Source organism: Callospermophilus lateralis, chromosome 7, assembly GCF_048772815.1.
Source record: "Callospermophilus lateralis isolate mCalLat2 chromosome 7, mCalLat2.hap1, whole genome shotgun sequence".
Lineage (NCBI taxonomy): Eukaryota > Metazoa > Chordata > Mammalia > Rodentia > Sciuridae > Callospermophilus > Callospermophilus lateralis.
Window position 1 is genome coordinate 97233108 of NC_135311.1, and position 18106 is coordinate 97251213.

General features: G+C 37.5%; 1 protein-coding gene across 1 annotated transcript in view; it reads left to right on the forward strand.

The window, feature by feature from the left end:
• Nucleotides 1-3467, forward strand: part of LOC143404001 (cytochrome P450 2J2-like) — a 42043-nt gene extending 38576 nt beyond the window's left edge. The window contains exon 9 of the mRNA XM_076862358.2: nt 2807-3467. Within this exon, the coding sequence (XP_076718473.2) occupies nt 2807-2985 (179 nt within the window). The 3' untranslated portion in view covers nt 2986-3467. The remainder of the gene's footprint in view (nt 1-2806) is intronic.
• Nucleotides 3468-18106: the final 14639 nt, after the last annotated feature.

Here is an 18106-nt window from a genome sequence, read left to right on the forward strand (position 1 = left end):
TTAATCAGGCTATCACAAATAATGACAGGAATCAAAATCACATACCACCTGATAGGATGGAATGAGAAGACAGGACCACTTTTTTGATACTCCTACCAACACTGCGGAACTTCACAACCTGAATCTGTTTATGAGGAAGCGTGAGAGACATTTCCAAAATGGGTCTATAATCTTTAAAATGCCAAAGCCATGACACTTACGTAAAGACTGAGGACTTGTTCCAGACTTAAGGACTCTAAGCACACAGGACATCAAAATGCAATACCTGGTGTTGAACTGGACCCTTTTACAATAAAGGACATTATTGGAACAATTGGAAAAACCTGAATGGGATCTGAGGCTAAAGTGCTGGTCATGCATCAGTGTTAATTTCCTGCCACTGACAGTTTGGTAGTGCTGGGGATTGAACTCAGGGCCTCACACATGCTAGGCAAGCACTTTCACCACTGAGTCACATCCCCAGCCCCCACTGACAGTTATTTTGGAGGATGTTCTTGCTTATAAGAATTACACACTAAATTTTTTCATGGGTGATGTGGATGATTTACTTTCAAGAAAATCAGGAGAACTTTTTGTTTTTTTTTTTATAAGTTTTCTATACATTTAAAAACATGTCAAAATAAAAAGCACATCATGATAAGTATCACAGTAAAAGAATTATATGGAAAGAATTATATGGAAAACTACTTTAGTAACGCTACCACCAAAAAATTTTACTTAAAAGTTGACTTTTAAATTGCATTCTACTGTTTTGAGAATTAATCAGATTCCTTTAATGATGTGCTACTGTATACCTATAGTGTTTATTATTATCCAGGAGACATTTTACAACACTTTGTTATGCTATATAGTTTGTCAACATATTCGGCTTATTTGGATTCAGTGTATAGCCAATCATTGTGTAAAATAAAGTTTTTATCTTAAACACACATGCAAATATTCACTATTGCCTAGAGAGATTACTTGTCCCCATCACATGGCTAGGAAGCGAGAGGAACTGACCTTGATCTGTGTCCTTCTGCCTCCAGTTCTCCACACGTAACAGGGTGTAAGACCTAGCCAAGGCAGTGCAGAGTCAGCCACGGAGAGAGGAGGTTCCAGTCCTGGGTTCCGAGTTGAAAGCAAAGGCCTTCATCAAGACCCACTCTAGGGAGCAGAACCAGGCAGTACCAATACAGAGGGCCATCCACCCTCTAGAGAGACATTGGGCATAAGAGAAAGGTGATTTAAATGCTCTGAATTTTATTTGTTATATTCTGGACTTTCTTTTAAGAACTGAAAATCAATACACTGTTTTGTTGTCTGATTTTGCCATTATTTGTTAAATCGGATTTGAAAGCCTTTTAGGCTAGACACATGCTTTCTTGGCCAGCCCTGTCCTCCCACTTCTGCTTTGTTGTAACCAAAGGAAAGCCTGAATAAACCCTCCAGCTTCACTTGCTTTCAGTTGACTTTAAAATATGCTCATTTTGGAGGTCACACAGCTGAGCCATGTCTTTTTAGTCTCCCACCAGCTTTGCTGCAGACAATGCCTGTGACTGGTGGTCATGATGATTCTGGTTTCCTGGACTGCTTTTCAAGGACTTTAAGGCCACATTTGTGAAAAGTACGAACTCTTCCTTTGGACTGTGGATATCTGATGGGTGATTTAATTTGGGATAGAAAAGCTTGGCATCTCTGCCTTCACACTGCATCTGCCTCCTTTGCTACTTTAACCTTTGAGTCAGATTTACTGTTGAGTCATATGTTAAGGAGTGTGTGTCTGGAATCAGTGTTGAAAAGCTGATTAGTCCCAACTTTACCTAATCTGTCTCTTCTCCTTTCAAGGCTGAAGACAACAAAATAAGAGTAACTAAGATATTATTGAAATTTACAGACATCAGGATCACCAATTACCACCTCTTACAGGCCACCAGAGTGGAACCTAGAAGTCCGCAGTTGTCAGTCCTTCCCTTTCCTTGGCTGTCTTTCTTTCCCCCTTCCCTGGGGATTAAAGTTGCTTACACCTAGGCTGGGTTGAGATGGTCTTGTCGGCATGGCCTCCATCTTCTTGACTGGCTTGCTTTCTTTCCAAACCTTTTTCCTTGTGTCAACAGCTCACCCTTGAGTGAGTGGCAACTACATGAAACTGGGTATAGTTACCCATACTCTGTGTCACCCTGGGGAATGGCTTTACCATGCATCTTTATTCACAGACAAAATTCAAGAGGCAGAATGATAAGGAGAACAGATTTTTTCAGGTTTAAGGAACCTGGTATTTTTGGCTGTTTTTTTTTTTTTTTTCCTAGTTTCAATTCTCCATCTTCTGGGTGCTCAGGGGTGAGGAAAGCTTTCATTAGAGAGACGTTTATAAGAAAAGAGAAATACAGGTCAGTAAAAATACAAACGCAGATTTAGTGATCCAGAGAACCTATCAGTCTCAGCTCCTTGGAGGTGTTTCCTCAGTAGTTTTTATTCTCATTCTGAGGAAATTCAGAAGCTAAAGGAATTTGGAGCTTTAATTTCAAAAGGAATTCTGTTTCAAATCCTGCAGAAAAGCAAGTTATCAGGATGTTGCCCTTAATTTCAGAGGAAGTCAGTTTCAGTTCACCTTCACCCCAGAACTGCCTAATACTGTCCCCTTCCCCCCAAAGCAAATGTGGTCCTAGACTCTGCATTCTGTTCTTTGGTGAACCCAGAGCGTGGTCAGACTTAAATAAGGTGCTGGGCATAAAGCCTAGGTCTGGTCAGGAGGGAGAGGCAAGTAGCCCCTGTTTGGAACCATGTCAGCTGAGAAGATAACTCCTCTTCTGTATTTGTCTTTCAGGAAAACGTGGATGCCTTGGAGAACAGTTGGCTAAGACTGAGCTATTTATTTTTTTTACTTCCCTTTTACAAAAATTTACCTTCAAGCCCCCAAACAATGAGAAGTTGAGCCTGGAGTTCAGAATGGGCCTCACTGTCTCCCCTGTCAGCCACCACATCTGTTCTATCCCTAGGGGATGATGCTGCTGGAGAAGGAAAAGGAAAGACAGGGGGAAAAAAAAAAGGCATGTGCTTTGGAGCTGCTGGTGCCTGCTCAGATGTTTGGAAACAGAATGTAGGTGATGCCAAGGAAAGAGGAAAGAAGCTGGACTAAAAGGAAGCTGGATCCAAACCCTGGTTCTGCCATCTCCCCCTATAGCCCTGGAAAAATCACTTGTGTGTTCATTGATTTACCTTCTCATCCAGGAGGTGAAAAATGATTTCTCTTCAAAAAAAAAAATTCCTGTAAGAATTAAAGGAAACAATGGATTTTAAGTGATTCCTACACCATAAAAACATATCCTAAGAATAATGTCTACAGTCGTGCCTACTTCCTTGGCCATGTATCTGCTTCTAGTTGGTTGACAAAGCTCAGGTTGAAGTGGTACAAGACAGGCAATGAGATACAAAGTGGAATCCTGGGGGCAACCATGGAGACAGACTATAAAATCTCTCTCATTTGTGTCGGCTTTATCTTGTTTTGGCTTTAGAATGGTCCCCTGGCTAGTGACCAATGGATGAGTCTATTCACAGGAAGTGGAAGCAATAGTTTCTATGATTTGCACAAGGGAGCACCACCTTGGCCTTAGAAGGAGGCCCAATAGGGTGTGACCACAGTGAACACAACCTGGAAATCAGGTTTGGAGAATCAAAGTGAAAAGAGTTTGTCTTATAGTACCTCTGTTTTGAGTCCTCCATCAGACACTCATTCCCATAATGTTCCACATTGGATTTAACTATAAGTTTTGTTGACTAATATTACCACCCTATAGTCTGGTAGAGCATTTTATAGCAGAATATCAAAAATGCCCTAATCCTGCCACAAAATAGAGGACCAGAGACTGTCCAAGAAATTTTAGTCCCAACCCCAGAGCAGACCTACCAACCAGCCTGGTAACTGGACTTAACCTCATCCAAAGGTCTGTCCTTCCTCCTTTCCTTCCTTTCTTCCTTCCTCTCTCCATCTCTCTCCCTCCCTCCCTCCCTCCATCTTTCTTTGGAGAAAGATTTCTTTTCTTAAAGTGGCTAGATCTAGGTAATTTAGTAGCTCATAACTGTCACCAACCATCTGTGGGTTATATGTGAGTCACCGGGCATGGTAGCCTCATGGATAGAGACATCTGTGAATGGCCAGTGGACATTTACTCTGGTCAGTTGCCCAGGGATAATGTAAATTTCTTTCCTACTCCGCTGGGCCCACACAGCACCTGAGATGGGTGTTATCTGCCTAAATGTCAATCAACCTGCTGACTGCAGGACATCATGAAGCAAAACTCTGCCCTTGAAACTTCATCCCTGCCTTTGATGTATCCCCTTAAATAAACCACCAGAGCTATTTTCCCTTTGTCTAGTTCCAGAACCCATGTGGACTAGATCTATCAGAGGCTTCATCTTGTGTAAATATATTTCTGAGTTTTTGTGTTTTGTTATTTGGTAGTTATCTGAGATTTTAGTTTTAGGGTGGCTTGGATTCCTCTGGGCAGAAAGAACCCTGCAGAGATGCTGGCCTTTGTCCCCTTTCCAGACAAACAAAATGGCCAGGAGGCCTTGGGTTTTTCCCACCTGATGCTTAGAATTCAGAGAAAAGCCCATTCTACTGCCACCAGGAAGAAAGGAAACAGAGAAAGGGATAGAAGGGGGCAGTGTTGGCTTGAGCTAGACTAAGACAGCTGAGAATATCTGGAAGAAATGGTTGCGTTTTCAATGTGGGGAGGAGGCTTCAGTCTCTCATGCCTCGTAAAGAAAGAATGGAAGAGAGAAGCCAGTTGTTCCTAATTCCTTTGTAAGCCCTTTTAAGGCAAATCTCTAGAAAACAGGGCAAGAGATAGTCTAAGACCAGTTAACTTCCTCTCATCTGGGATCTGTCTACCATTTATTTTCTCCTTTCTTCCTCTGGTTAGATCAAGTAGGAGATCCATGGGTAATTGGTCAAAATCTTTACATTTCTCAGTTTCCTCATCTACACTATAAGGGACTCTGTTGAAGTCATTTCTGTATTCCTGCCCTGCTGTACACTGTCCATGATTCTTGATGGATAGGCATACACCAACTACTTGTGGAATAAATATAAAACTCCTGGAGACTCGTCCTGACCTAATGGATGCAGTGGGACCCAGGGCCATTGAAGTGTTACCACAGTCCAGAAACATTGGAGAAGAGATGACTGTGAATACTAATTGAATTTTACATGTGCATAAAAAGTGTGTCTTCTTTTTGCTCAAAATTTGTTGGAGATATTAAAACACATGAGTCCTCTTCCCATCCAAGCATCATACAAGGATTTTGTTAAATGTTTCTCCTTTATTTGGGAAACCTCAGGACTCCTTACTCCCTTCCTTTGTACCTGGAACCTAGTGTGCCAATAATCTGATATTATCTGCCACATTGTGGATGTGGCAACCAAAGGCAGCCCAGGGTGTGAATCTTCTCTCCACAACTCTGCTACAAAGAGATGCAAACATGGGCACAGTGAATTATAAATATAAAATCAGGCTGGAGGTCAAGGGATTTACAGCAGAGAAGAGTCTGGTGGCAATGGACCAGGGTCAGGCATAGCAAGACTGCAAGCACCAGCTGGGGTGGGTCCAGCATAGGGACTGCCCTCACTGCCCTAAATGTTCCTACAGGAAGCAAGGGCTGGCCAGGTGACTAAGGAGCATGGATGACTACCTCAGTAAGCAAGGAACTGTGCTAGAACAGGGGACTCCAGAGCTCAAGCTTTGGTGAACTGCTGCTTACTTTCTTTTCCTTCCTCCCTCCCTCCTCTCCTTAAGAACACTGTCAACTAGATTGATTTAATCTTTTCTTTTAAATTGTTTTTAGTTGTAGATGGATACAGTCTTTATTTATTTTTATGTGGTGCTGAGGATCAAACCCAGTGCCTCACAGTCCACTAGTGAGCTACAACCCCAGCCGCCAGCTGTTCTCTTAAGCTTGCCCAAGCAAACTGAGTCAGTTTTCCAGTGTGTGTGTATTGTTTCTTGCTAAGCTACCAAAAGGGAAAGGTGGGGGATGCTGGGGAGCAGTGCCCATGGCCATGCAGGTTGGTCACTCAACCTCCTACTGTAACTTTGAGCAAGACATTTCAAACTGCAAGCTATGTTCCTCTAAAATTGGTAGGTTTTCAGGCAGGCTGACAGATGTTCAATGAATTCTTTCCATACCATGGGCTACCTGCCTTGTGACTCCCCACCCACATTTTATCCTCCCACCCACTGCAGTGACACCAGGGCCCACCATGTGCAGTGCCTTTGATGTGGAAGGTATATTGTCTTCAGTTTGACATCCCTTTCCCTCTTCTGGGAATTTGCCAGTTCAGCTCCTCTTCAGGTTACAGTATCCCTCCAAACAGATCCCCGCTGGGACCTCAAGCTGTCTGCATTCTCAGATTCATATAAAATCCCACACCCATGCCACACCATGAGGGCACTGCAGTATTCCTCCAAGACAGCCCGCCCTTCTTGGCCATCACTGTCAGCCTTACTCAGCCTCTTCCCTATAGGAAGTTTCAAGCCTCAATGTGGCACTGATTTGTGGTACCAAGAGACTTTACAAAAACAAATACTCCTGTAGGCTTGAAACCTGTCGCCAGGGGAGGGAAAAGTTAGCTTCTCCTCCATTTCATAGGAGATATGTGGAAAGTGAGGAGGACCTTCTTATCAAAGAAAACCAGAGCTGAAGAGGAGTAAAAGTGTCAAAAATATTTCATTCAAAAAAAATTAGGAAAAAGACCTCAGAATAGAACTGGGCTCCATTCTAAATACAGCCTGAACGAGTGGGCATTTATAGTGGGAGCACGCTGAGGGGATCCCTGGATGGAAATAAGTGGAAACATCAGTTTTTACTAAACCGACTGAACAGGATTATTTTTGAAGTTGGTCACATGATCAGATACCATTTGTATGTGTTCAGATCTCAAGGGAGATCATTAAATAACTGAAAGTAAAATTCTATATATTTGTAATGGAAGATGCTGTTTTATTGTGAATAGATTTGAACATATGGCAGCATCCTTCAATATGGTTACTAAGTTAACTTTTTTTTTTTCATTTGGTAAAGTTGCATTGCTTTCCCCAATACCCATACATGCTGGCTGTGTTGCCCTAAATGCAGAAAGACCAAACCTTAGCATACTTCTTCTACTTGAAAGAGTAGATAAAGCTGTTTTTGAAATAAAACCTCACATTAATAGTAGTCTCAGGTCAGTTCAAATATTTATTGACGATACACTATAAATCAAATAAATAGTATGGGGCCATTCCATTTCAGAGCTCATAGGTTATTAATGGTGGAAGGGGGAATGGGGGATTATAAATATACAAATCATTTGGTGTTAATAGTCTCTACATGAGAATGGATACCAAAGGGGAAAAAATCAAGTATATATAGTTCCATAACATTTTTCATCATTTCCATCACAGTCTCACAGTCTTGAGGCTGAGAGAGGTGAGTTAATGAAGTCCCCCAGGTTGACTTCTCCCCAGCTGCTTACCTCATAAGCCAGTGCAGTACATTGTGCCTTGAATTCTAGCCACATTTTTTCCAATTCCTCCTCCATCTCTTCCTTTTACTCCTTTCCCTCTTCTTCTGTTTTGAAATGTCTTACGTTGCCTTAATTTTTGAAAAATTGTTCAGATATAAAAGTCTATTTTAACAAGTTTTTCTCCCCTCTTTTTAGCACTGTGAAGATGTTTTCCCATTGTTTTCTGGTTTTTATTATCTCTGATGAAAGTTTCAGTTATTTATCCCTTGGTTCCTTTGTTCATTGAAGGTCTTTTGTCTTATGGTTGTTTCAAAGATTTTTAATATTACTTCTCAGCAATTTGGTTGTAATGTTTTAGTATAGTTTTCTTTACATTTTTCTTGATTGAAGTTGAGTTCCTTAAATCTGTGATCTTGTCATGTTTAGAAAATTTGGAAAAACTATGGTCATTATTTCTTCAAGTGTTGCTTTTCTGAACTGACCTCCTGGCCCCATATTCCTGGAATTTGAGTCATATAAATATTAGACCCATTAATGTTGACTTACTGGTTACTGAGGTCCTGTTATTTTTTTTCAGTTTTCTCTCTGTGCTCCCGTTGGGATAGTTTCTACAGCTCAGTTTTAAAGTTCATTTTTTTTTCTTCATCAGGGTCTCATTTGCCATTAAACAACTCATTCATTTTTTAACATTATATATTTTTCCATTCTGGAATGAATTGATTCAACTAAATTTATAGTTTCTCAATTATTTGCATGTTTTTCTTTAAATCCTCTATACTATCCATTTAAAGTCCTTGTCTGGTAATTCCATATTTCTATCATTTGTTCTGATTTTTTCTTCTAATTATAGGTCACATTTTCTTGCTTCTTCAAATGTCCAGTAATTATGGATTAAATATATATTTTTCATTCTTGAGTGTTTGGTTTATCTTTTTTCTGCTTTTAAAGAGGGTTAAGCTTTGTTTTGGTAGGCAGTTAAAAACACCTTTGTTTTGTTTTTTTGAGTTTTAAAACTTTGTTAAAGTGGGTCTAAAGTAGCCTGCATTCTGGGACTCCTTGAGGTTACTTTTCTGGGGTCCCTACTGATCACCTGAGATGTTTAATGTGGTTTTTCCACTTTGTTCAGTGTTTAATAATTCCCACCCAGTAAAAGCTATGTCAACCATTAAGCTTATAGCTTTTTGGCAATTAGTTGTTTTGTCCCCACTAGATGCTCTTTGCCCAGCCTCTTGGAGTCTGGACCTATACCTGAACTATACCTACAGAGTTCAGGTGATCTATTTGAAGATTTATGGAGCTCCTTCTTGGCATAGCTTGCTCCTTTCTCTGCCTTACAAATTCGAGTCATGTCAGTCACTCCAAACTACATTTTCTCATCTAATAAAGACTACTGTGATCTGATTGTTCCCTCTCCTTCTTGTAATGGGGTCCAGTAAATGCCTCCAGGGAGAAAGTCAGAGATGGTGGAGTTCACTTCATTTGTTCTTTCTTTTGGGAATCACAGTCCTGCAGTTCCACTTTTCCAGTATCTGAAAACTCTTGAGTATTTATTTTATTGATTCTTTTGGTTCTTTTTTTTAAAATAGGGTAGTTTTGTGTGATCTTTTTTTATTGGTTTTTTTTTAAAAAAAATAAATGACCGTGGAATGCATTACAATTCTTATTACACATATACAGCACCATTTTTCTTATCTCTGGATGTATATAAAGTATGTTGACACCAATTCATGTCTTCATACATGTACTTTGGATAATGATGTTTTCTGGTTCTTTATAGTAGAAAAGTTAGTCCACTACTAGATAGCATGAAATAGAAAACTCAGCACAGTTTTAACTTTTTATGAAACTTGACTAGAGGAGAATAATTTAATTTCTTGTGTCTGTACCCTTTTCAATGTGACAATAATTCCTCCCTTCAAGAGATAGAATCCATTTACCATTGTCTTCACTCTGGGCTGGATCACTGATCTCTTTGGACAATAGAATGTGATGAAATGAATTTTCTGAGCTTTGGACCCAAGAGAAGTTATGTGCTCCTGCTTATACTTTTGGAACTCTTAAACAAACCTATGTTATTTTGTTGGATGCCGAGAAATTTACATACCAGTCATTGATGTTACATTGCCCTAAATGGACAGCTGGCCAGAGCTCTAGCTAATAAGGCTAGCTGATAAAAGCAGGTTCAAATCTAGAAACTGAATAAGCATGAGTGAGCCCAGATGAATCAAGAACTTTCCAAATGAGCCAGTCTATTTCCAACCTGAGATTCATGAGTTAAATAAGTGGTTACTGGGGAAGCCAAAAGCACTGTCAATAAAAACAAACTTGACAGAGGATTCTATCATACTAAGAAGTTTCTATATAACGAAGAAAATAACTTGAAAATACATCCTGCAGGAGAAAACATTTGCCAACTATTCATTTGAAAAGGACTAACATCCAAAATATATATGAAATTCCAATGTGAAAACTCAAGAACAATTAAAGCTGGGAAAATTATTTGAATAGACATTTCCCATAAGACGACACAGGGAATGCAGGATCCAGCATAGAAGAAAATAAAGGATTCCAAATGCACTTAGCCTCTTGGTACCTGTGTTCTCACGTGTTATGTCCTCTTCCTTCTAGTCTCCCTTCCTACTGCTCTGCCTCAGATGCTTACTGTGCATTGTCTGTCTACTTTCCTGAACAGGTCAGGGATGGAGGATAGGGTTAAATACATAGAAAAAGAACCCAAGCAACCCCTGAAGATTCTGGAGTTCAGAAAGGAAACAACGGTAACAAAAAACCATTAAGGCCCACAGTAACAAAGAAAGCCTCTCTAGCCTCACCAGTGTTTTGTTTTGCTTTGGTCCAGGGTTTCTATATTCTGTTTCATCTGTCATCTTGCTATTACCATTGTAGGTGTTAATGACATTTTTACTTGACTGAACTGAAAAATCTTTCAAGATCAGTGGTCTCATATTCATTTCTTTGTATTCTATTTGGTGAATAATATAGAGAAAGTAAAATAAGAAAAAAAAAAGTGGTTTCTGTGTTTAGCCCCTAAATTTTGAGGAGCATTATGTAATTTATAGCATTATGAAATTTACAGTCTGAGTTAACTGATAAACTCCTTGAGGGCAGGAAGTGTTTCTGTCATTCATTTTTGTGACTGCAGTATCAACAACCATGCCTGGAGCATGAGAGGGCCCAAAAAATAGTGAGTTAATGAACAGAATAAATACGATGATTGTGGACTACTGCTAGATTAGACCTATTGCCAGAAATCAAATCTCACCACTACTCCTTTGTCCTTGTCATCTCACCTGATGTAAATGCTGTAATCTCTCAAAACACAGTGGAAGAGCACAGGCTTGTTCTGACCTCACTATTTCAGGCCCTTTTTTCCAGATGGCTTTTGAAGAGTCACCTTTCCCATTTCCCCAGGCTGGTTTCTCAAGAGCAGGGTGATGCCCTGGATGGATATTTTGTAGTTTCTGGGTCACTCTTATGTGTGTGTGCATCACTATGAGCTATTTATTCTGTCTTAAAAAACTAAGAACTTTTCCTTCTTTCGACACAGATTGGAAATTAAGCAAGAAGAAAGAACCAAGTAAAAAGGGTCCCTGTCCCTTTCAGGGTTTGGCACTAAACCTGTGATGAGGCCTACTATAAATATTAGGGTCAGAACAGAAGCTTCTCTTTGCCCAAATACATCAAAAGTCCAAAAATAACACTGAGTTCTCATGCACATAAAACCACACTAAAAGATTCCAGGGAGTAGCACTAGAGAGTCAGTTGAACTAGAAATCAGAGCTTTGTGGCTATGCCAACTTGAATTCAAATTCAAACCCGTTTCATCATTTATTGCCTTTTTCTTGTGAATTAAACAGGTTACCTTACTTTCCTGAACTCAGTTGCAAACAAATCTACCGCATAGAATTAATAACTCTAGCTATAGTAGATAATATAATTGGTTAAAATATCTTCTACCTCTCTTTGAGGTGGTTTTCCTTGTGGTATTTCTGTGAGATGATTATATATAACCACCTTGATAAATCCAGGAATAGCTATGTGATTAGCTTTACTCAATAAAATGAGAGGAAAAATTCCATGAGTCACCTTGAGGGCTTAAGAGTCAGCTAGTAGTTTAACATGTTTCTTTCCTCTCTGTCATGAGACCAGCAAAGTCCACGTAAGGATCTGTCAGTCTGTGTCCTGTGTGACAAAGACATGAAGCAGCCTATACAAGATGGACATATGATGTAAGGAACAAATATTTTGGAGCCACTAAGATTTTGGAATTGTTCCTGCATGCTGAGGTATCTAATATACCTGTCTTGTACTGGTTGTGAAGAACAAAGATAGATGGATCTCGAGGTGACACAGTGTGTTTGGCAAATAGTAAATTATAATAGTAATGCTGTTGTGGTTATTCTAAACAAAGGGTCCAGCTATATTGTTAAGCCTAAAATTATTTTTCCCCTGGGCAATTTGATCTTTTTTTCACTGGGTTCACAGAACAATATAGTCATCTCCGTATTGGCTACAGGATAATTAAAAATTCTTTAGCAAGGTTGCCAGACAATAAAACACCAGAGCACTGTTACTGTAATCTAGGTAAGTGGGGCCCTCTGGAGGGGGGGCTTCCCAGAATTTGTATCACTTTTAGTGTGAGCCTGCTCCTCAGATGAGCAGAGGATCACTTCTGTGGTGGGAAACCTGCTCTCCTCTTCAATTACATCTTTTAGTACTCTTGCTAGACTACTGAACTATTAATTTCCTGAACAAGCCAGATCTTTTATCATCTTCAGGTCTTTATATAAGCTTATTTCGCCCCTGCAAGACATGTCTATTCATCCTGCAAAAGCTGCTTTAATGTCCACTTATACATTTTTCCTTGTTAGTTTCCTTCTCCATTCCCTAATAATTACAAAGCTTGTATTTTCTATTTCCATGTAAACTTCCAGTGCTGTTGAGCTTTGCAGAGGAAACTATCTTGTTCACAGAGGTACAGTTCTTAGTGTTTCATACATAGTAGATGCTAAATAAATGTTTGTTGAACATGCAGTGGGGAGCAAACAGCTTAGTGAGCTGAATGCTGCCAGTATACCATAGATTTCCCATCATTATGCAGCAAGCTCTCTACCTTTCAGTGCCTGTATTTCACATTCTGGAAAATAAGGACTTTTATAAAGATTATTAAGGTAATTTCTACTTTCAAAAATCAGACTTGTGGAGAGAACTTCTGAAATAACAAAAACTTTTAAAATTTATTCCTTGAAAAGAGTTCAGAGACCACTAGCAAAAAATTGCTCATATAATTTCCAGGATTCTGAAATGGAATATTTTCAAGATTCACCAAAATCTTGCAACAATTTGAGCATTTGTTTATAAAAATAAGAACCAACTCTCAGGAAGAACAGTTAAAGTCCTTTGAACTTGCCCTGCCCATCTCTGCTCTAAAGTATTCCTGAAAAGCAACCAGCTTACAACTATGGCAACTGAGAATGTCAACCAGAGCAGCCCCCAGAGGGAGCAAAAATGGGTTTGGAACACTGGTAAGGTCCATCCCCAGAAAACTATCCCTATTTGACCTTTCTGGCAGTTCCCTGAAAAACCCCATTCTCAAGACTCACATTTGGTCTTGACTCAAAGCTCACTGTGAGAACCATCACATAGAGTATTCGTTGAAATGAGTCACTGACAATTGTACAACATTGCAGTAACCCAAGGTGGTAATACCAGTTAGTACTAATAAGAGTTAAGAAGGTAAGAGAAGTCCACTGGTGCTTCAAAAGCTATAACATATTCCTAGAAATCTAGATGGACCTACACACACCTAGGGAGAGACCCAAGAAGACTGTCTTTTACTCCTGGCTGACTTGAGAACCTGGATAAGTAGGAAGTCACAGTCAGAATATAGTTGCAAATGTTAAGGGTATAACCCAGCTCACACAGAACACTTTGGAAAAGGCTAACTTAACAGCTCAAGGTCTTAAAGAAAACCTCTGACCAAAATCAGCAGAACACTATGCTATCAGAGAATTCCAGTGGCTGCACATGATAAAAGGAAGTTTTGCAGAATTAATCCAAATGAGTCTTTAAACAAAAAGCACAGATAGTCACAATAACAAAACCTGGGTGTGTGTGTGCAGTACATACAGTCTGATTTCCCCAGTTTCCACGTATCATTTAAAATGCCAATTTTCAATAACAAAAAATTCTTTAATCATGCAAGTAAACAGGAAACTATGGCCTATGCATGGAATATGCAGTGTCTAGAGAAACTGTCCCTGAGGAAGCCCAGATACTGGATTTACTATACAGAAGATTTAAATAAGTATGTTCAAAAAACTTAAAGAGTCATATCTAAAGAATTGAAGGTAAGCATAACAATTTCTCATTGAATGAAAGATTATAATGAGAGTGAGCAATTTAAAAAGCAATTAACTATAAATTCTAGAATTGAAAATATAATTGAAATTTAAAATTTACTAGAGGGGATTAGTAGTCTATCTTCAAACTGGCAAGATGATTTAGTAAACATGAAGAACGTAAATCAATGAAATTATCTACTCTATGGAGCAGAATGAAGAGAGATGATGAGAAATGAGCAGAGCTTTAGAGACCTATAGGACACAGGTAAGTGTATCAACAGATGCCTAAAGGGGGACATAAGAGAAAGAAGGTATATTTCAAGAATAAATGGCCTAACACCAAGAACATGGAACACCTGTGCTTTCCTAAAACTCAAATTCACAACTTCTATAGATTGGAAAATGTTAGGATGCTACAAAAAAATAACCCCAACCCCCCAAAAAAATCAGCTTAAAGATTTTGAAAAGATTGAGACAACTAAGCTGGAAGTTCACAGCTGTCATGATTAAAATAGGATTGCAGGCATCCAAGTTCCTTTTTCCTTGTTGTTCAACTATACCTAAGATTGTTTCAGGCACATGGTATTTCAGACTGGGGACTAAGGAAAGTAGCCCATTCTTTTGGTATGCACACATCAGTACGATTAGCCAGAATTTAGCTAAATGGTCTCACACCCAGTTAACAAGGGATTCTAAGAAGCAAAGTTTTGAGGGGTATTTTTTCTGACCCCCTGGATATTTTTCCCCATATAAAACATGGGGTTCTATTACTAAATGAAGAATGTGAAAATGAATATTAAGAGGTAAGTAGCAGTCTTTGAAATTTTATTGCCTAGAAATGTTCTGGACTACACATTATTGAAAGATGTCTCCATTTGAATGGGGAATTTGGAAATATAAAAGGACACTCAAAAAAATCACTTTATACGTCTTTTCATTGACAAAATTCAAAGGAAAAAGAATGCATTTCTACCAATCTTAAACATTTTAGTCCTTTATTTAAAACAGCAACTGAATGTATTTGTGCCACTAAAAGCATCAAAACTAACAGACACAGAATCAGAAAGTTTATTTACTTAAAACATTTCACAATTATATTATTGGACAAGACCCAATATCATTTATTTAAAATAATATTCTAAATACTTACAAAAATAAATCAAATATTGCTTCTATTTTTCAAGTGTCAAAGTCTTTGCCATAGAAAATAGAAAGGGCCTTTTAAAAACTAAACATTACATTTAAGCTACCCCTGCATACTATCTTCTTTTATGGTTTGTGCTTTATAAATTTCCAGACTACTCTGCAATGTATAGGTTCACAGTAAAAACATTTGCATACAACTATATACTCACATTTTAACATAGGAATGTTTCTCATTAAATATGCACATAGAGTACTGTGGTCTAAAAGCTCCCCCACCCCAAAGAGTCAGAAGTGTCACTACACAGAAACAGGTGCGGCTGTGGAAGCATTATCTAAAATTTGAATTATCACACCCATTACCAAAGATGATGACATGTGGATATGGGATACTCGGTGTAATATGTCTACATAAGACATTCTTAATCTATACTAAATTATTAGCCTCATTCATTGAAATAATAAACTTTAAATATTTCTCAATACATTAGGTTAATCTCAGAATAAACATCACTGTCATGTGTATATTAAAAAGAGAAAAGAACATTAATCTTTGAACTAATGCTCAAAATTAAAGATCATTTTCAAATTGGTCTGTAGTTTTACTTTATAATCATTGGGACATTCAGTTCTTATAACATAGATAAAAGCTGAATATCTCTTTCATAGTATATACATTCAAGCCTCCCTTACAACACAGATGTGTATAAATCATGGTTTGGAATGAAACATTTATAATGCTTTACCACCCACAGGGTGTCATTCTCACTACATTAACCAGATGTGAAAAAGAATCTCACTTCTGATCAGTTCCTGAATTTCTGTATGAATAATCACAATATAGAGCTTTACATTAGTCTTGTTTATAAATACTTATATATCAAACATTTTAAATTCTACTTAATTATAAAAATGCTAAATCAGAAAACTTGTTTTTTTTTTCTGTTAAGAAAAAAGTTTCTAGCCTACATCCTTATTCAGAAATTTCACAATTTATTTAGAAATTCCAAGTATAATAACTGAAAATTTATTAGCAATTGAACTGGAATATACTAGTCTTTTGAGACTGATGTTTTACAATATATTCCATCAAAAGTGAGCTTGAAGAGTTTGTAAAATCTCAATTACAATCAAGTAGAAACACCAAAGGGCAGATGTTTTCATGGCCAAAATATACCAAAAAGCTGTAATAATACTTAGAAAAATTTAAATAACATGCTAAAACATTTTGAAGTCTTATTTTCTTTCACCGAAAGTCACAGGCAAGCAGACACTATAAGAATATACAAAAATGCAAACAATATAATTACATAGATAAAAAACATCAAAATCTAAGAGGTAGTCAACAGAAGTAACCTTGATAAAATAAAATATCCAGATAGATATTCCCTAAACTCAGAGACCCAAACACAATATAAAATTTTTGTACTTTCAGTGATCAAAAAAACTCCTAAGAAATTAAAACCAGTTATTTCAATGAAAATACTGCAGATGGAACAATACTCATATTTGGAAAGAAAAGCTAAGAATAAAACCTAGACCACAGATCTATAGCCTGCCAGCCAAATCTGGCTTACTTGATGCTATAAATAAACTTACTGAACTACTGCCATGCCCATTTTGTTTACATGCTGTGTATGGCTTCTTTTACACTAGCATAGAGTACTTGAGACAGAGAACATGTAACCTATAAAATCTGAATTATTTACTAAAATATTTAAAATCTATCCCCTCACATAAAGCTTGCTAATCTCTGGTCTAGTACATACTGTTGATATGTACTTGTTGTACCTGTTGAACAGCACTGGAAAGATTAATTACAGTTATCACAACATATGGTATGCAACTATTTCAAACACAAAACACAAGTTACATCACAGTTCAGTTCCTTGTAACATTTGAAATAGTTCTAACATTTATTTTTATTGTTGTAGTCTATATTTGAACTGCCCAATACAGAAGCCACTAGCCACGTTTGGTTGGAGATGTGCAGGTATAACCAAGCAACTAAACTTCTTATTTTAATTAATTTAAATTGCCACATGGCTATCATGATGAACAACAGAAATTTAACAAAACTAATATTCCAAAGTTGTGATTTTTAAAAACGCGCCCCCCCCCCAAATAAAAAAGGAACATTTCTAAAAATAAGAGCTTTGGGCAAAAATGATCTGCATACCAAAAACTCAGCCCAATACAAATTCCTTAATTAGTAAACAAAATCAAATTAATGCTACATTGTTTTATCACTGCTTCACCTCTTTCCAGAAGAGACAAAAACTATTATATTGTGATGTACTTTTTTTAAAAGCAAAAGCCAGATAATTTTATGCTTTAAAGCAATAACTGTAATTTTCATTAATTACATTAAAAAGTATGTGGCCATTTTATACAAAGTATATTTTTCAGCTTGCTTTCCATCAGAAAGGCACCTGTTACAAATGTCAGTCTACTTCCCACCCTTAGCATTTCAACCAAGCTCTCCAGAAACCCTTGTTTGTTAGCTGGGACATGTGAGAATGATGACTTCTTTCACAATCTGCAAATTTTCCAATCAGTCATTTTTACTATGACAAAGTCATTTCAATATTGAAGTTGTCCAAACATTTACTTTCCATGGGGTGACAAAACATACCCATTCAATGACAGAAGAGAGAAGTAGTAAAACCTTGGGTATATCAAGTCAAACAAATCATCCTTGTATAGTTTTCCATATGCCTACCTCGTGACTATTTTTACATGGACCAAAAACATTAAACAAATATAGATGTATTTTTAAATTACATATTACTGATTACATGTTATGAATTATCAAGTTACTAATACAACTGAAAACATTAAACTAAAATATACAATTTGAAATTATAATACTCTTAAAAGACAAATGTTTGAGATGTGTGCTTAAAATACATCTTCCAATTATTCAAATGTGCTTTCCAGAGACATAGCTAATTCTATACTTTATTTTCAGTGTCAGCTGATAAAATTAATGTGATGCATTTTGATTCTAAAATAGCTGATTACCAAGCATCTTAACCTTCTTTTTCAATCTGGCAGTAAGCTAAAAGGTATAAAATATTTTAAGGGCACTTCTGTTTATATTTTCTTTTGCAGT